Source organism: Bombus pascuorum, chromosome 4, assembly GCF_905332965.1.
Source record: "Bombus pascuorum chromosome 4, iyBomPasc1.1, whole genome shotgun sequence".
In the NCBI taxonomy this organism is placed as follows: Eukaryota; Metazoa; Arthropoda; class Insecta; order Hymenoptera; family Apidae; genus Bombus; species Bombus pascuorum.
The window spans coordinates 9,370,334-9,392,194 of NC_083491.1; the positions used below are offsets into that span (position 1 = coordinate 9,370,334).

At 32.2% G+C, this 21,861-nt stretch overlaps 1 protein-coding gene across 1 annotated transcript in view; it reads right to left on the minus strand.

The window, feature by feature from the left end:
• Positions 1-10,781, minus strand: part of LOC132906064 (neurotrimin-like) — a 316,775-nt gene extending 305,994 nt beyond the window's left edge. The window contains exon 1 of the mRNA XM_060957923.1: positions 10,633-10,781. Within this exon, the coding sequence (XP_060813906.1) occupies positions 10,633-10,705 (73 nt within the window). The 5' untranslated portion in view covers positions 10,706-10,781. The remainder of the gene's footprint in view (positions 1-10,632) is intronic.
• Positions 10,782-21,861: the final 11,080 nt, after the last annotated feature.

Sequence of the window (21,861 nt, forward strand, 5' to 3'; positions counted from 1 at the left end):
GACGAAACCTTCCTATGCTTTTGTATAATGTTTATTTCAATACACGTACAGTGGAACGTGAAAGAGTTCGAACATTCCTTAACACCATCCATGAATGTTATGATATGTGTTATATGGAACGTTTTGAAATTTCATTACCACTCTACTCTCATTTTGATTCAAATAGATGTATTATTTTCCCAAAAGCTGGTTTTAAGAAAAATGATTTTAACAACCACGCATCAATTTCACATACTTCCGAAACAGAAACTATTATATCTTTAGTTCCAATGCGGGTGCAGCTTTTGTTATTTAATATACATGTAGATAAACTACTTTTGTGTTTCCTGGACGCGATGACTTGATTTAAGCGAAAGCAGCAGATATGTCCTTCTGATTTAACACAGCGATATAATGAGATCCGACTATCATGATTACATTGGTAGAGTTTGAAATAGAAAAACTGTAGATAGAAGCTACAAGCTATTTAGTGCAAGTATGTATTGTTCAAAAAGTCCGTGTTTTTATTATGATTTTTTATCAAATAATAATTTTATAAAATGAATGTTCGAACAAATTGTGTTCTTAATTGGATAAAGAGAATTAAGGAGAAACATGTAAAATTCGTTAATAAAACAGATTTCTTCCTTGTAGTGAGACAATGATGAAATTTCTATATCCAACAACTTTGGATTTATAGGTAGAATGTTCACCTGTATTTGTCTTATTTATCGAGTATAGTATAGTCTGATTATATACATGAATAAATGTCTTGTAACTTCTATACGCGTTTTGAGATTGGCTTCAAATTTGACCAAAATAATCATGGCAGTCGTGCCTCGTTATAGAGCTAAGAAAATGTCAAATATTTTATATATGTGATCCACATAACATGCGCATGAAAATTTTCAATGGTAAGTGTTGAAATGCTTTTGTAAGGTACTATATATAATTATATTTACGTAGAAACACAAACATACAGAAGGAGAAAGTAAAATAGAGAGGCAGAAAGATAAGTAAATCGATGGTTGAGCCTTTGAACGAGATTTAGCTGCACTTGCACTCTGGTCAATCGTGTATTCTACAGCGTATTAGCCACATGCAAACAATTATTCAGGAGGTTTGAGCAAAAGTGCAGCTGCAGCACCCCAGAAAAGTAATAGAATATCGTGCAAATATTTGTGAGCGCATGAATCATAAAATACGTCAGTCGAAATTTGCAAAGTTAATTGAATTTTCCTTGTTCCAGTACACACCGAGTGACCCACGAAGCTTTCTCTAACGAAATTTCTAACCAAGGAATTTTTATATTGGATTTCGTTGTTTTCAATCGGTCCAACAATCGAACGAAACAGACCAATATTTTCATTTCATTTTTTTTCTCTGCCTATTAACTTTGTATATGACACAAACTGTTGTCGCTGTCTTTTCGTTTAAACGTACGGTGTTTTTAGGCAAATAAGTGATACAATTTATTCAGAGTTATGAAGCTATTTAAGTATCGGTTTTTCAATTTGACAGAATATAATAAAAAATTTGGCTATTTTGAAAAAAGAAATATTGTAATATTGTAAGCTTCTTGAACTATACTTTCTTAAATAATAAACCATTTCAGAAGGAATTTGAATTGTACTATATTATTATTTTGGTGCAATTAATAATTCATAATTAGCATCTTTAATAGTGTCTTAATTTCCTCATTTTTAAATGTTTTATAACATTTAATATTCCAAAATATTATGCAAATGTTAATTTTATGAAGGAAATTTCGAGGAAGTGAAAATTAAGTATACATTTAAGATAAATCAATTAGGTATAGCGCGAAATAAGTAAAACAGATTCATAAAATATTTAAATGACCCGATCAAAAAAAGGAGTCAGCTCGAAGAACGTGATTGGGAATGCCAATTGTATTAGTTAATTCTTTTTCAGTTAAATCACAGATAACAATTGTTTCAAACATAAATAGAGGAGTTGCTTAAAAGAGAAATCGATTATTTCCTTCCATCAAATAGTAATTCTCTACTGAATATGTATGATCATTGTAATATAATTGCATTGAATAGTGACCTAGATTTTCTTAGTTCTCTGCAATAACACTTGATGTGAAGAACAAAAGACGAATAAAGAGGAACGAAATTTATTATTCAAGTCTTTACATTATTACCTTATTAATAGTAGTATTAAGAGTAAAATTTTTCTATCCATCAGTCACAAACAAGTCCAGTATTCATAAATTATTCATATATCAGCCCTGTTAACGAATACCCTACTTTTTTGTACACGCTATTAGCACGTTATTAATTAATCTTCAACTAATCTATTATTATATGTGATTTTCTTCCAACAGAATTCAGTAATTATTTGTTCAATCGCTGTAGAAATTATCTCCTCCATTTTGCATTTATTTCTTGTCTAAAACTACTCAAAAAAAAAAAAAATGTAATAATATTTAAATTGTGCAAGAGAGCTTAGGTTGTAAATAATCAAGCAAAATCCAGCAACCGTACCTTCGAGTCAACTCAATATATTTACATCATGTTAGATTATTATTTGATTAAATCTTTGCTCGATGATGTACAAAATTATTTTCATTTGATACCATAAGCAACACATAACATCCCCTGCTGAAGAATATTATCTGGCTTACGTCAAAGCTTGTTTAATTTAATTACCAAAGAATGGGGACAAATTCACGATCTGATGTTTCATAGAAACATCGATATATATTTCTCAAGTATTCGTGAACATGCATGGCTTAGTCTTACGCTTTGTTCAAAAAGACTTTGCTCTGAATATCGTGTAAGAATTCGACCACTCCCGACACGCGTTTCCATTTGCATAACAGAAGCGCGTAGTATAATAGAAATTGGTCTGCGTTGTATAACACTGTGCACCTAGGACGTTTGTATACACCTACAACTCACAATGAAAGAGAAAGGAATTTCTCTCATTCGCGTGCTCGCGAATAATTAGCAGACCTGGCCGTGACATGAAGTTTGAAACTGCCGCTGACTGGCCTCCTCTAGTGCCATGTCTCTGCACGTTTTATTGTTTCTCCGCTCCGCGTCTTTCGTATTATTGTTTCGGAATTAGGTTGCGAAATGTTAGCATTCTTTTTTATCTTGATTTTTGCATAACTGTTGATGCACAACGGACGGACAAAATGTCACGAATGAAAAGCGAAGGGAATCACAGGGATACGCGAAAAATTTCAGATCCGCATTACGGCGATTGGTTTGATTGATATCAGTCAGTGAATACGAAGATTTATTTTACGTCAAGTGAGTATGGAAGAAATATGGTAACTAGAATATTCATACATTTGTGAAAATTTTAAATCTCCATTTATCTTTCCCTTATTTGGTTTTCTTGATAAAACAATGAACTTCTTTAAAGATTCGTAGTATAATAGCGAGTCTTCTCTTGAGAATTTTTTAATTTTGATTTTTTGATTGATTTTAATATCATTAAATTATGGTAGTTAAAAGGGACTGTTTTAAAATGATGCAGTTGAAAACGGGAACGACCTGTTAGGTTCCCTGATATAAGCCTTTTAATCTTCTCCAGATACTGTTGAGTCATACTTACAATCAATATACAACCCCTTGACTCGGCTCAGATTTGAATTAAATTATTTCATTCACAATTAGAATAAAAACTTTAATTTCAATTCGTGCTATATATTGTTAATAGTTTCTGAAATAAAGTAACCATCCATGTGATCATCCATTGTAATCTTCCATGTCGAAACCAGTTGAGAGCTAAAGATAGGTAACTTGACAAAGATTTATACAAAAATGAGTGATAAATAATACAGCTAATTCCACGATAAAAGGTATTTTTAAAGTCTATAAGAAGGTGACAGAATCTCGTATATGATTTCAAGATGGTAATATCGAAATTGGTTAACAGTGTATTGAATTTTAAAATTGCTCTCCTACAAAAGCCAGGAAATGTGACTTATCTTGTCTTTCCCCTGTGGCCTTCATATATTATAAGACAGATACTGGGTACTGCAGGTTTGAAACGAGCAGAAGTGAAATATTATTATAACGTACTTGATATAAAAGAGATGGTTTAGTAGTATTGGTTAGAAGTGGTACATGTAATTTTAGTTCATTAGTACCTACCCGTTGTAGGGGATGATTAGTTATGAAAGAACGAAACTGAAAATACAATAGAAACTTTTATATACGACATCTACATTTTCTTTAAATTAAAGAGATATTTATTCTTTCTAACCGTAACTAATTTATAAAATTGCTCTGGAAAGATATTGTATCCTATATTATATACCAATTCCAGAATTAACAATTCCGAAAATATCAAGTTTCGTTCAACACTGAAAGCTGTTCAACAATAGAATTCTAGTACATTACTAAACATTAGAACCGGAAAGTTCTCTCGATGAAGTTTTCTCGGCGTTAGAGACTCTCGCGAAGTAGAATTCAATGACTTTTCATCGAAAGTTAGAAGCTAAATTCAATTTCAACGTTAAACTTAGAAGTTGAACGTTCTTAGGTATTGAAAAGAATATTAAGAATGCTTTTTCTTAAAAGAATTTCACTGACATTTGCTTGTTATACGTGTCACGATTTCTTCGTGAACTTTACAAAATGTATACATATTAATTTTGCATCGTATGATTGGATAAGATTTTTAATTAAGAACAGAATTTCTTCAAGCCTTTCATTATTTGATAAAAATTCCCAATAGAATTGATAAAAATGTATAATACAAAATTTCCGAATAACATGGAGTTAAACTAAATATTTTGTGGTCTGCATGTACATTTTCAGATTTGTTTCAAACTTTACAATACACCATACTATCGATATTTCAAAATGTTTCGTATAACACACGTAATACTTCGTAGTACACACGTAATTCGAATACTTTCGTAATCACATTTTCAATTGTTCAGGACAAGAATACAAATCATTATTCTAAAGCGACACTGACACTGATAAGAAATGTATCAACGAAACCGATTATTTACAGAAGAGGTCTAATTGATCGTGAAGAAACGATTTTCCTCACAGAAAAGAATGCCACGCATTACGTTCCTATGCATTCCATTTTAATTACGTCTTTCCGCTGCTTTATGCCCGTGACGTCCACTTAGTCATACATTCTTCTCTTTCAGTTCCATTCGGCCATTGATAAAAGCTGAATATTAATTAATCAGGGTATGAGTTCAACGATGAAATTATCTTTGCCGCGTACCGCTATGTTTCCCGTAAAGTTTGTATCTTTGCTTCTCGAGAGTAGATCTTTCCGGATGGAACTGCAGTGGCACAAAATATATGTGAGACATAACGTGTATTTTTATCTCACATCACATTTTTTTCTTAAAAGTGATACAATTCAATGACATCACAAAACGCAATGAAATACCTTTGAATATAATAATACACTATTTTATTAAAGTATTTTACATTTTATATGAACTGGTTTGTAATTATTTTACTTGAAGCTATTCTATTTAAAATTAAGTTATTGATATTTAAATCCACTTTTGTTCATATTAAAGTTAAGTGACTTCACTAATAATGATGAACATAGATATCTGAAGAGACACTTCAAGTGAACACAAAGAGATTTCAAATTGTGTGAATTTTGGGTTCTTGATTAATACTTGCAAAGCTACAGCGACAACTGCAATTCGAAAAACACGTCATTCATGTTGTATCAATTCTGTAACAAGGACACAATATACGTGACCATCTTGTTTGGTTTCATTGAGGAAGAATAGTGATAATTTAGGGAAATGATTTCAGTGATGAGCAAATTAACGCGGTTCCTCCCGCGGTCGTTAACGATATTTTATCGAAAGTTTCAAAAGGCTCGTATGGGAGAACGTGGATGTTAATCTATGCAAATCTCTTGGCTGCGTTGTATTTAAACAGGATTAGGACAAATTTTAGTGAGGCTTTTAATTTAAAAGTTTGGCTGCCCGGTGAATTTGGACCAGTGAATTTCAATGTACGGCTCCAACGGCGCCAGTACAGATTGCACTTTGTTTTTTCACGCTCCTTTGAAAATGTCCTCCCCCTCCCTCTCATCGGTGATGCTGGAACGTTACGGCGAAAACAAACGAACGCGACCCACATAATAATTCGCGATGCTCGACAATGATGTTTCCAAAAGTACGAGCATTCGTATAATTGCTCGCCGTTCCGATGCAAACTGTTATGATCGCGAGCATACTGGAAAATATATTTTTTAAAATCACTGCATGCAAGCCAGAAGTTTCACGGACACCAAAAGATCCGAATTTTTATTTTTGACAGTAGTTGGTTGCATAATATATTCAAGCACATGTAATCGATTGCCTGAGGATCAATTTTAAACATTTTAAATGCTCCAGTTTATTTGAATATTAAATGTTGTTCAGATATTAAAAATTATTATAATAAAGTATATTCTCTATATTTTAGTTGACCGCGAATTTTTTGATTATTTATTGTTGGTGAAACGAATAACTTTGCTTTATGTATAATATAAGAAAAGATAAGAAATCCTTCACTTAATAGATAAATTAGTAAATAGCATTAAAAATTGAGTTTAATTCGATTGAATTTTTCAGGAACTCGTAATATTTTACATTATATTTTAATCGAAGATCACGAGTGGATAATCGTGCAAATTAATTATAAATTGTTTGGATAATGAAATATTCGATTAACGGATATTTCTAATTAGGGTACTTCTACGATAGAATAAATTGACTCAGATATCGCGGTGAAACATTAAACGCAAATTTATTCTCACAAAATTATTAAATTTCGCACTTAATTTATCTTGTCATATGTGTACAAATGACATACATACGAAGCTGACTACGTTTTGAATTCTTGCTCATTTTGACAGCACCACTGCTACGGTCAATCACTGGTGGGTTTGTCTACCACAAATCATTGACTCTCCAGAGGGTTGCTACCCCGGAGAGAAATCACGGCCAATTTCGAAGAACAATGTAGCCCTAACCAGGCAGAGCCCTAAATTTTTCTCTGCTAACTATTTCAAGACAAGAAAATAAAATAACAGCTCAAGATCAATTTTAAGAGAAGAAAACGAACCTTAATGTTATAAATAAAAAGATCTAAAATTATAAATAAAAAATTACGTTTATTTTCTATATAACGTCTAAAATATAAAATAAACAAATTTCCGATATTTCCAAGAGTTTGACAATCTCTAAACAAAATTAAATTGAAAAAACTTGCAGCAATAAATTTCTGTCGAAATTCCTGTGTTTAATTTTAAGTATCCACATAGTTAGAAAATTATAGCTTTGAAAGACTCGAGAGTAATTCATATATATTGATTAAATACTTTTTAAATAACGCAGACGCGTGATCATTAATTGATAATTATTATTTGAAACCTCAGTGTCACGAATAAGAAACGAAATTTTTAATATTAATAATACGGATGTCTAGAGGCATGTAATCCCCATGGCGTTATTCTATTCGTCATTCATAGCAATTTTAGGAGATCCTTTCCGTTCAACGGCGCAGAAAGTCCTACTTCCATTGTGGGACAAAGTTATAGACTGACTTCTCGTGAATGTTTTCCCTCCCTGTATTCTACATTCCTATCTCGTTAGAAAATTTTCCCCCTTTATTCCCCTTCAAGATCCCATCCACCCCTAAGATGAAATACACCGTGTATCAAGTTATTATTATACTAAAGGGACTATTGCAATTGTTTGAATAAATTATCTTTAAGGACTTTCTATCATGGCAAAAGAAAACAGTCTTCGAGTGTTATTTACATTATTATATTTAAAATTGTATGTATTATATTTATTATCTATATTAGATTATATTATATTTTTGAACAACCATCATTTCGCAATTGTTCATGTAGTTCGTGATTTGTGAAGATCATGCTAGTTTTCTTTTCTCTACGCCAATATTTCTTTCGTATAGCTTTAGTAGTGATTCGTTATACCGAATTAAATTATATTACGTACATTAAGAAATATTATATTATATTTTACAAATTCTTATATTTTATTTCAATTACGTAAATTTTCTTTCCTTCTTACATTAACGTTCAATTGAAAAGCTATAGTAGCAATTTGTGATTTCGTTTATACATTTTTAGAAAACTGTAACCTAACAATAGAGGCAAATAGTGTGTCTGTAATTCATGCTGTATTTTCTAACAAAGAATGTATACTGTACCGAAAAATAATCTCCTCGTGGAGATTAAAATTGCCTGAACGAAACGAAAAGAAAAGAAAAACATTCATTGTAATGCACGCAGAAGAATAGTGGCAAGTTTGAATTACCAAGATTTAGAATCAGGCGAAATTTTTTACAAAAGTATATCCGTACTATCACGTGATAACATAGCTAATGTATCTAGTTCTAGTTAAGTCAGCTATTATAATTAGTTGCGTTCAAATCAGTGTTATTGTTCGTACAATAATAGAGGCTTCAGTGTGTTATATGCATAGATCTATGTATGTAGAGCTATTATAATACAGTTTTGTATAAAATGGTCGTACATGTAATGATTGCACTGACGAACCCAGAACATGACCCAGAATATCAGGTATACGAGCAATCCGTGGATGAAACTACTGTACTAATTATGCTGTTTAATGATATTGCAGTATTTCTATGCATATAAAACGTTACAGTAGAAAAGAGTGGAATATACAGAGGTTATTTGTAACTTTAATCGAAGCTATTCGTCTACCAAAAAATATCGTTCTGGCTGTGAACCAAGAAAGGTTTACATCGCCTTAAGTAAGAAGTACTACCTCGATATAGGTATACAGAGAAGGTTTTTTTTGTATAATGTGCTGTGTTATACATGTATTACTGACTTAATTTATAGTTTACCTTTAAACGAACACGCAAACAAAACGGAACGCAAAGTTGTTATATTCGCTTGTCTACGTTAAACGTGAATAATTATCCATTATATTATAGTCGAATAAAAATAAAATTATTTGTAACCTACTGCTCATTATTTTTTCATCCGTAACAAAGCGTGAAACCTGTGTCACATAAAAGTGTAAATTTTTATGGTTAACTTGAGCGATGTGTTTTAAAACGACAAAGAAAATGGTTTTCAATCTTTTTGAATACGAGAATAAAATAATATTTTATGTTTAGACAGAGCTCTGTTCATCAAATTAATTTACATTCGTATAAAATTCTTTAGTCGAAAAAATGTATGTGAGTGAAAATATACGATCGTTGTTTTTCTACTCAACTGAGAAATGGCAGGAAAGTATTTGGATCGATTCGTCGTATGGAGTAATGCTCTCATTGTCATCTTTCATCTAAATTTAGTGAGTTCCTATTTATTAAAAATTTTCCACGTGTACGCTACTAATCGTATATATGAAAATATCTATTTATTTATTCGTTACACATTCATTGAAAAGCTTTAACAAATTTTATTTTATTTTTTATTTTACATCATAAGGCGTATATGATTTATTGTGAAATTAGGTCACTGAATAATCTTCAGGTTGTATCAGATGTTACATTTTATACTCTATATTATAATATTATTAGAATTATCACTTCTTAGCATTTTAATGTAATTAAATATTTTTTCAAAACATCCAAGATGATTATTCATCGTACACGAGTTGTTCATAGTTCCTGGTATATTTGTTGTTATTTAAAACGACCCCTCGTGGAAAGTTCTTCGCAAAAAGTTCACGTCAAAGTTTGCTTTGACTTGAAGTTTCAAATGGCCACGTGAAAGATTCAGAGGGAACTTTTCCGCCCCTCAATATGCGTTAAATAATTCCTCGCTTAAATCATAATTTCAATGCGATATTTTCATGAAAAGATGGATAATTTTTGTCACTGATAAAATGGAACGGTACACTATAAAACATGAACATTGTATTACTATAATATATATAGTTTCCTTCGATGTTTTCGTGGAACTTAAATTAAAGAACGTAACGTAAAACTTTCCCAAGAGTAATTTGACAAATTCCATAACTTTCTGTCAATATTCTTATGTTCAAATATTTTTCAATCTCAAAATATATATTTACAACGGAACAAATATTATAATTTGCACAATGAACCGCTCTGATTACCCGAATAATATTTCTACGACGGGATTTAATTCATGATTTAAAAGAGGAAAATAAATAGTCGATTACGGCAACCACGTTCATCATTCACACGATTACAGCCACTAACAAGACGAATCAAATAATTCCGAGCGACCATTTACTTTCAGCGAAGAAAATTAATTGCAACATCCTTTTCTACGAAAAGGGGTTCCCAAAGCAGCATACCGTACGACGCGGGATTTACATAATCGTAATGAATAGCGTGCAAGCAACACGCATACAGCAAGTATCCTTTATTCCTTAATCCGTTTCTCCAAGTTCTTGCATTGTTTACCCGTTTTCTCATTAATACTCCAAACAAGAGATTCTCGTATAAATACCACGCGTCATCGCGGAATTATGTAACGTTCAACCTACCACTGTTTCAAAATACCGAAAATATCCAGATTACCAGGTTCGTTTAATTTTATTTCACCGTTGATGTTTAGAAAAGAAGATTTCAAATCAAGATTTTTAACAATGAACCTGCTTGAAAGATCTCAAAGTAGAATTGGAAAATTTTAATCAGACGATCGAACACTCACCTTCTGATCGATGAGTCGCTGCAACAATGATCAACGAGCTCCATAAGACCAGATAACGCGTAGTTACCCTCATAGTTGGTGTCCTCCAGGATTCTATTCGTTTCAAGTCACTCACATGCACAGCCGGAAAATGTACGCGAGCCGGAGTCCAGATGCAGACTGACTTGTCGTGCAAAGTCCTGCAGGAGCAACACGACACGCATGCGTCCTAGCTTCCACGTGCCTGTCTCTTTCGTGTCTTTACTACTTACGGGAGACACTTGCCGATGTTACGGACGCCTCGTTCTTCCCATCGTGTAAAGAAGATTTCAGATATTTGTCGAACGGATTGTAAAAAGTACGATCGCCCTTAAGCGCGTTACCGGAAATTTTATGCAGCCCAATCTCCAGGATATTAACCGTTTTGTGCTTCACTATCGTTGGTATAATTATATATCAGTAATGAAAGAATGGTTTCTTGTAGTGCTTTTACCAATAACAATTGAGAAAGGATAGAAAGCTACTACGACATCCTAATAAAACTGAAACAAGAAACAAAGAAAAAGGTTATTGTATAAATAAATTTAATAATATAGAAATTGTTTCTTTCGGTGTTTTTGATAATCGTGAAAGGCAAGAAGATTATTAGGTAAATAAGTTTTCAGATATTCATAGTGTTTTTCTTTTTTGAAAAAGAAACCAAAGTTCTTAATTTTAAAATGTTTCCTCGTGAAAGAGTACTGAAACTACTGGTGAATGGGACCATACAAATTTTCAGAGTGCAAAATGTTCTTAGTTGATGTACAATTTTGATATTAATAGAAGATTTAAAATATCAGTAGTTATGATGAGAAGTTACAGAAAGGTATTTTGATAATGGATTAAAGAGGATATAACAGAGGAGGTCAACAATATGAATTTAAATTCAGTACTAATTATTATTAAATGAATATTTCTTCAGCTGTTTGTGTATGTCAAAATTTAAAACGTTAATGAACAGTTTTTTATGGCAAAATTATAGCGTGCTATTGATTGTATAATCGAATAAAAATATTGATTGAATATTTTGTTAACTTTACTGAGACGTAATTTGACAATCGCTGTTTTACACAATAAAGGATGATAATTTACAGGATTTTATATTTTATTATTTGTATAAATTGAGATATGTGCAATTCACCGCTGGTCAGCAACATGTTAAAAGGTTATATAAAATAATTTTTACTTTTCATAAGTTAATAGCATAATCTAGAAGAAATAAATAATAATTACTTATTGGTAAAATTAAAAAATATATATTAAGGGCTATGAATGTAATATTATTTTATAGATTATATAATATATATATATGCATATAAAAATTTAGGTGTGATACTATATTAATAGCAATAAATGGTAAATAAAAATGTTTGGTTAGTTATACGATTAGTTCCACTGTATTTCATGTTTTTATCCGAAGATATTACAGAATATATTGTTTTTCTGATATTAAAACTGTAAAACGTGTTAAGTAATGAAATATTTAGAATAGAACAAAGCTACAATTCACATTTATTCTAAGAATGACGAGAAACATCGTGGAATGTTTTTAACGAAGGAAATTCAAGTTTCTGAAGCTATGATAATAATGCAGATTGCTTTAAATTTTGCACGCGGTGCATTCTATCTATAAATATCGCACTTGAAGGACTTAAACTGTAGAAATTACATTGCAAGAAGCATTGCGTCTGTGCTTAAAATTAGTTTCAGTCATATACATGCGTTATGAATCGAGAGGGTGAGAAACAGAGTTGAATGTGTGTGTACGTGTGTGTGGAAGGAAGCGGTAAAAGAGAGGAAAGCAAGTTTCGCTACGCAGAACTAGATGTCATGGAATGCACCCAAAATTGTGAAACATAATGGAATTAATTTAGTAAAGCTGTTAAGACGATTTCGAGACAGAATCCTAGTGTTTCGAATTTACATTTTCAAAATGATACTAATACTAAAAATGAAATATAAATATTTTGTAAAAAGTGAAAGTAGTACTCTATAACTGTATTATAAAAAAAGGGAGAATAACAGATTAATTATAACAAACATAATGAAAATAATACCCAATTATATAGGATAAATGCATCTAGTATTGTTTATCAAATTGCAAATAATTCTCGATGGATTTTGGTTAAGTAATTTGATTTTGATTCGATTAACTAATTACAAATGATAGTTATAACAGATTAGCTGCAATCTAAATATTTTTAACTAGTATTGAACAAACGGCAAATATTCAAAAAACTATTTTATGAAAAAATACCTATAACATTACGTATCTCAAAAACATTATGATTTTACGTGTTTTATTGGCATTGTTTTTAGAAATGGGCTTCATTACGACAATGAAGAAATAAAATTATAATCTTACTTTTCGACACACTCCGTCGCACGTTTAGCAAATAAACGTTACCTCTATAACTTTGGCAATTCTGTATTCAGATCAATCGTGATGTCAAAAATCCCCGTGAAAAATTCAATTGACCATCGTGCTTTTGAAAGAGCAGAAATCTTCAAATCATGACAAAACCAAGAACTAAGAAGTATATAATTGCTTCGAGCGTAATATATCCAGTGTCTCTTTATTCCCTTCAAATATTGAATCCATCAACATGGTGCGCTCTACGCGTTGAAACATGTAGTTTATACGGAACGATGCGTAAGAAAGAGCAAGGAAAGTAAAGAAAATTAAGCGAGAAATCAGAAAAAGAAAGCGGAGAAACCCACGAAGGTAGAAGAATAAAGAGGCAGGCGCGAAGAAGGTAGAAGAGAAGCAAAAGGAGAAGACGGGGTGTAACAAGTGTGCAAACACATTCCACCAAACGAACGTCGTTAGCGAGAGAATCACCTCGCCGACTTTTTCACGTTTGATATGAATTTTTCCCCTTTGCTGGCCGGACATTTTTCGTTTAGTGGATTTTGACAGGAAATCGTGCACGTTGAAAATCCTGGTGACATGGGTCTTAGATGGAGGCAAAGTCAAACGAGAAAACTTTGCGGATTAAGCGCAATCAAGTACCGATAATTCCCTGGTGAATCGTGTCTGTTCTCTCTTTCTGATACGAAATGGCTGAACGACGCTCGTAGGGACATTCCTAGGTACCATCTGGAAGAGAATGACAGAATTGTTCGACGTGGAAGCTCTGTTGTCCGCGACAACTTTCCTTAGCTGACATCGAAGACGACGAACGTAGTCGTGCGCGTATTATCTATCAAATTAATCGAGAACGTTCTCGTCGTCTCGCTGATTATTTCAATTATCAATCCGCGAATTGGTATTCCAATTTCTTAACGACGTTTGCGACGGTTTCCTTCATATACGTATCTTGGTATTTAAGAGAACTGAGGTGGAACTCGATAAAGTTCTACGTTTGTTGCCGTTTGCGGTAGGGTATGTAATGTCTGGTTTTTGAAATTTTGTACTTGGTTAGTTATTGTAAGTCCGAAGATAGTATAATTTAGATTTACACGAAAGATTATTCAAAGAGGATTATTTAAATAAGCAACAAATTGTGAAATATGTTTTTCTTGTGTAAGATTTTTTTTCGATTAAAGGAATTGATAAACTTTCGCTTTAGCTATGGTAAATTATAGTTCGCGGCAAGATACCTCCTTTTTTTGTTTGTGATACTCCATTTCTATAAATAGTAGTTAAAATGGATTCTTTTAATATAAGATTCCTTTTCTTTTTAGAATGAATCAATTAGAAGAATTGGATAATATATGTTCAATTCAGATTGTATACTTTTTGTAGATATTGCCACGTTCATGGAGTATTCACGTTTGTTAAATTATAACTACCAGTGTAATATACATATTCATGTACTGAAACACTATAGTCAAATACATATTAAAAGATAGATATTAAACTAACAACGAAATGATCCAACGATATAAAGTCTTATATTTCAAGTTTATTTTTTAACATCCATAGTCAGTTTATTTAAACATGAGAAAGCTAAAATATGGGAAAAATTCGTTAAAACATTATTCATTCGTTGCTTTGGGCATAGTCATCTTGCATTATGATGGTAAAAGCGCTTTTCATCGGATATCCGGTTATTTCATCCAATTCAATGGAAAGTGATTTGCATAATGCAACGTAAATCTACAAATACGATAATGTGCAGATAATTTACAAGTATGCAGTTTCGATAAAACTAAAAATATATATTTTCAGATTTAGATTATATTTACAGACATTCTACGAGCATTATTTACGTTCTATGCAGCCACCATCGGTCTTAATTATTGAGTACACGTATGGTATTTACGGCTGAACATTTTGGAAAACAACTCCTGTCATTCCAAATAAATATCCCTTTTCTTTTCACAAAAAAGAGAAAAATAAACCGTACTCATGAAAGGATTCAAATTTCAGTCCATTATCGAACATTACATCATAATTTACTGATCGTTTAATGTGATCTCAATTTATTTCCAATATATTATATCCGATAGATGAACGATGCAAATTTTCAACCAATTTTTACAAAACCAATGGAACAATAAATAATGCAAGTTTCAATATTCTCAATCTCATTCATTACTATTTTATTTAACATATTTTTTTTTAATGACGTTTATTATAACAAAATTCTTTTTTTAATACATTTGAGTAATTCACAATAAACTATGAATTTTAATAAGATGGGTTAGACAAAAGTACCGATACGCGACGGTACGACGTAACCATACTATATTATGTGTCGGAGTTTTTACAATTTTTTGTGTTTTAATTCTTGTGTTAAGTTCTTTGGATTTAAGCCGCTGGGGAGCGGAGCTTTTGTTTGATCTTGTTTTTAGCTGTTATTTCTGTCCTGAAAACTTGGCCGCAAAACAGGACGCTTTTTTATTTAATATATATGCATATCAAGTTGATTAAGCAATTCCAAAGAAATAAACTTTACTTGCCTCTAAATATAAAAATTTTAATCTAGTCAAATCTATTGGTTTATTCATATATTATATTCATTATTATAACCCTCTAGAAACTTGCAATCTAGAAATCTGAAACATTATTGAAAAATGTACGTACTCTTTGTTTACACAGATATGGTATTCGAATTTAGTTATGTGCTTTTTGTCGATACAAATATTGTAGTTTCAAATGCCCTTAATAGAAAAGAAGAAGAAGAAAAAAATACTTTATGCATGTTTATGGAAAAATTATCGATAGTATTGCCGAATTTCTGTTCAATACTCATATAACAGACTATGGTTTACGTAATTATAATGTATTTTTCTTTTTTAAGGAATCGTTTGATTGGTGTAGATGTTGTCCTACACTGGTGAAACTGGGTAATAATGAGACTAATAATTCGCGTCCGGAAGCCTCTCACGTTCAACGTAATTCACTGGCTCGCGTACAAATGGCTCTCGTAGCTTCTAGGTCGTTAATGTTAATATACAACGTGCAGCCACACGTAGAGCATCAGATTTCTAATTCTAATAAATCCCATATGGGGCGTGCCTGCTTGGATTGCGGCCATGGAACACTAGAAAATGATCCTTATAATTCTTTAATGAACAACCGGCACGTGGGCATAACGAACACACTAAGCTTTCACTCATAATTATGACGTATAGGATATATCGAACTCACTATATTTTGCCTTTCAAGAATAGTGATTTCTATGTTATGAATATGAACGATTTGAAACTTAATTCTTCAGGATTTTTGTTTTCATAGATGTAAATCTTTAATAACATTTGTATCGCTTATTTATAACATTTGTAACAATTACGTTTAATCAGTGTTGTAATTGTCAGTTTTCAAAAATTAATAAAGTTATTTCTGAAGATACTTCCTCTAGAAGTTCATCACGGTACTATATATTATTCCATTTATCAAATATAATTGAGAAGAATAATTTCACTCCTTTACAATTATCACTGTCGTCCATTTGTTGCGATTTTCAGTTAATATAATCATTTTTACGCTATCGCGTTTCAATGAGAAACAAATAATTCTATGTCCAATATAAAATTGTAACGACTATAAATTAGATGATAATAATAATAATCTACCGCAGCAATTATCACAGTCCTTGCGCGTAGTATTAACATTTCCCTTCTTTCCTAAATCCCTTTTGATTAAATTGCTGCTTTTCTACTTCCGTTGCTCCACTTATACTCATTACTTATGCTACACAGACGTACAATTCTTAAGGGCTACGTGTACAACCACTTTATAATGATAAATGCTTATAAAAGTGTTATTATTATTCTCCACGGCATAATAAATTCTACAAAATATATTGTATTTGTTATTGAATATAATTTATTACTTATCCAACAATCAATATTTCTTTCATTTTTTTATGATGTAGATAATTCCTCAATAAATAAATTATATTCTATAACTAGATTTGAATAAATGCAGTTAATCAATTATTGTAAAGAAATGCATTAAAAATAATGCGTAAATTATTCTGATGAATTATACAATGTTTTAAAGAAACAACAATGTGGTAAAAATGGTATTTCTGCAAATGATTTTTCATATATACCAATCTGCGTAATATTTGATCACATCCGTTGGAAAATTCTAAGAATGAGAGTTTTCGTAACTGTATAATCCTCCTTCCATCTATACTCACGCTCTCTTATGTACACTTTCGTTACACAAACTAAAAAATTCGCTTAATTCTATAATTTACACATTTTACTTTCCCCAGTGTTTATTCCAAAAGTTAGCCACCAGTTTATAGAGCGAGAACTCGCAAATGATAAACGTCTACTAAAACAGCGTCAGTTGGTTCTATGATCCTGTTGCACACAGCCGACGGTTGTCGAAGGGACATAGGGACGAAATTATCCCTTGAATTTCTGGCCTTCATTTGTACGCACATACTCCGGATGCAGTTCACCGTATCCTGCCACAAAGTCCTCCCTTGATTGCGCGTACAAGTGTGCCACACTTCATGCCTTGCTTCGAGCCTGTTCGTTAGGAGCTTCCCATCTTTCTTCAATTTAGCACGAGTGATGTTTCCATCCGTCCCTACCTTCGCTTACATCCACCAGCTTGAAGTGTAGTGCACTTGTGGTCATGTAGTACCTCTTCTTCTTTGGGAGCATCAAGGCATTTAGCCGCGAAGTGAACCCATTCCGAATGGTTAGAGGATCGCTTCTATGGACTTCTATAGACGACTCTGTATAATTAACAGAAAGGCACGTTGTGTGTTTGCTACGGCAATATTTAGTCAGAGGAGAGTATCAATCGGTTCAATACCTAGATATCGTATTGATAGAACGAAACGATACTTACGCGAGTAAATATCATACGGCTAACTCACTTTCATGCGGTTACAGATAGCGAAATTTATTTTTCACAGCATGAAAAATATTCGATTTTTACTGATTTAATAAATGCAGGTAATGGGTCTTGTATTAATTAAAATTTTGTTTAACTTTCGTACCAGTTGTGGTAACTTTTAGGAAATATTCTAATATGTTATCTAATTGATTTAATTATGATTGGAGAAGGAAGTCATGTGATAAACTGAAAGATGTAAACCCTTTGAAAGTAAGTAGCTAGCCCGCGATGAAACAAATAATACTTGTTTAATTGTTATGTTAGTTTAGCTTAAATAGCATTAGCTTGTATAACGTGTTATTAACATACCATCAATATGTCATTAATATTTTTCAAGTAATCGAAAGGGCGATAAATATACATGTTTTATTCCAAAATTAATGCAATGGTGATGTGTAACTTTTTAACACCATATCGAATTTCAAAATTACACGTTTAAAAAAGGAACGTTTTTCATCTATGGCTTTCAAATATCCTGACAACATTATATATACACGTAATTTTTATCAATACCTTTTTATCAATTATCGTGTAGCGATTGGAAACGCAAAACCTAATGAAACACTTTATTTAATGCTACAGAAATATAACGTCTGTATTACAAACGCTACACGTAACAGATCACTTGTAATACATATGTAACAGTTTTCAAATGTTAAATTTTGCCTTGTACGTTTCCATCGCACGATTTCATCGATTATTCGTAGCTCGTGATATTAAATTCTCGTCGCTGGTTATGTAGGAATTATAATTATTCGTTTCGCTCAAATAAAATTAAACGATTGTTTAATCGTGTATACTCGATCAACTTGCAAAGCGTTGCGATCCAAGGGATTGTAATCCTTCTTTCTAATTAGCGGACTACGCTTCGCGACTCGATGAAATATTTCTATCGGATGAGAATTTAGAATCTCTCCGCTAATACTAATTTTAAGTACGGTCTATCTAGCGAGAATTCTTAATGGACACGCATAAATCAACGAAGACGTTCCCATTCCTCTGAAGAATATGCCAGTTGGGATTTCTCTCTTCAATTTCAATCGTTCCACGGAGTTATGCGATCCTGCCAGCATTTGCGGAATTTCACCTCGAAGAAGACTAAGCGACTGATAGAGACGATAATTTCCTTAATTAATTAGCCACTTGTTTCGTTATCTCTTCTCGATAGTTGTTTGCAGGAACACGGTTTAATAGATTCTATCAATTCTTAATTAAATCGAAACTTTGTCGTATTTGATGAAGATCGTTTTGTAGGAGTATAATTCAGTAATCTTTATTCATCTCGTACGATATGTACAGTAACGTAATATATCGATTTTATTACTGAAACTTAATTTATTTGTACATCTGTTCGAATGATAATGATCGTTAACAATTAAAGAATTTTTGTAATTCTTTGTTACAATGTATTTATTTCGTGTTTCTTTTAAAACACATGTTATAAATATAAGAATCCTACGACGATTGAAATCTACTCTAATAAATGTAGTAATAGTGATCCAAGAAATAATGTACATTAATTGGCCTTTTTGAGAATCAAAAAAGAAGACGAAAATTGTAAAACAACTTCGTTATATTACAAAGCTAATTACACATCCATAATACCACCTGTAATTTAAACACACAATCATTTTCAGCTTAGTTTGTTTAAATAGAAAGAAATTGTAGTTAATGGCTACTCGTACGAATTCGAATAAAACAGTTTCAGAATTGTGGAATGTACTTCTAATAATTTTTGATGATTTACACTTCTCTCATACGTTAACTTAAATTTTTGTGAGTTTTGTAGACAGTATTTCCAGAGTTATTGGGATTCGTGCTGATATCTTGTTCGAATCTCGTTCCAGTTTGTTACGAATCTGACACAAGCGTAATTGGTATCTGCTTCAAATCTCTTCGCTATATCAGGTTAGAAGCAATTTTAAGAAACAAATAATGACAATATTAACGAATCACTGGTCATCTCCGACTTGAATAGTTTCCCTAGTAACTCGAATATACGCGATTTGCAGCAATTTTCCGATAAAAATAAAATATCTGGTATCAAAGGGATAATTACTGATACTTTGAAATCAATATCTTCTCAAGATATTCGAGAATTTGAAAGATGAAAACAAAACATATGATTTATCATGATTTTTCCTTGTGGTTTTCACTTCATATGCGTCAATCTAATAATTAGCCGATATTATCGTTGACTCGTACCACTTCTATTAATTCTCTATCATTCGTAGTGAACATGAATTCTCACTCTCACAATATTCCGTTGCTGCTGTCTTTGCGAATATTTCACGTAGTCCCAGTGGCTCCTCTAATGTGGATTACCAAGTATAATGATCCCTCTATTAGTAATGTAAAGCTGACAAATCGTAACAGTGCTACAAAATAGCAAACTACATCGTATCTCTCGTCCGGATCGATGGATAACGTCACTTCCGGGCCCCAGCTGTTTACAATGAGGAGGTAGATCGAGGATACGAGGGCGTGAAAGTTGGCGAGTACGCGTGACAACGCTTTTTTTCCACGCTCACGTTCCGTTGACAAAGCTCCGTGTGTCCTATGGAATTTATATTTACCCGGTGTTGACCGAAACCGTGTTTCGAGCGAAAGGACATACGCGTTGTTTGCGTACACGCAATTGAAATCTGCAGATGCGAAAGCTACCTGCTCGAGGAACGAGAAGATGATTATAAATCTACCGGGTTCGTTTGTTTTCACGTGCAAACAAAGCCACGCCGATGGAACGCGAACAACGTGGCCAAACGCGCGATAGACACGCGTTGCCTTTGCCCCGTTTGTTATTTGAAATCCAATGCTTGTTAGATACGAATTTCGCGAGCGTGATTATACTTCCGCGCGGTATAGTATATTCTCCGTTTCAACGTGCGCTTCGTGATAAATTAATACCGTGGGAATGGCGTCGCTGTAGCTTTAGTTTAAAGTTTTATTAACAGATTTATTTTCCAGCTAGCTTTTGATAAGATGCCACTTTAATTCGACTTTAGATTTACTTTTTATGAAGCTTGCGGTCGGTGGCGGCTGCACTGCATATTGAGAACAGTTTCTTCGGCGAATTCAAGATATTTTTGCTAGATTTTAAATACCTACATGTATAAATTGTTACTTTGTTTTAAACGCAGATTAATATTTCAAATATTTACTACATTTTACATTTTAATTTTTAATACGAAAGTCGAAAAATACAGCATATTATATATATATTACAATAATCAATATAATTTGGTCACGAAACAGTAAATACGTGCACAAGCTTGTGTTCGAACACTTTTGAATACCTTTTATAAATGTATTATGTGTGTTTTATCATCATTATGTTACATTATAAAGTTTAAAGTAATGAATTTACAGTTCTTTCTAACACATAGTAAAGTGTTTTAGTTATATTAATCAATTTTCGACTGCTTTTAGAGTAATTATTAGTAGATTAGGGATCAAGATCAATATTTGATACCACTTAGATATGATTTGGATATTGAAATAATGTTTGCAGAAGGAGAAAGTAAGATTTTTTTATTGTTATTGATTTCAGATGAGAAAAAACCTGAGTCGTACACATAGTATATAATATATATGTATATATATTACGTTATTATACATACGTTATTATATATATGTATATATATATATATATACATATATATAATAACGTAATTGGTCCGTTCTAGTTTGCGAACCAAGAGAAAAGCGCGAATCACAATTCGTAAATAGAGATAGTAGCGGCAGTATACAGAATGTCCCACTTTTTTAATCGTCTATATTTCGCAGAGATGAAAGAACCGGGCCATCAGCATGAAAAATCACTCGGTGGACGACTGCTTCGATCAATTTAACCATCCAACTCGTCGACGAATTTTTTCTCGCTAAAGCTCTGTAATTTT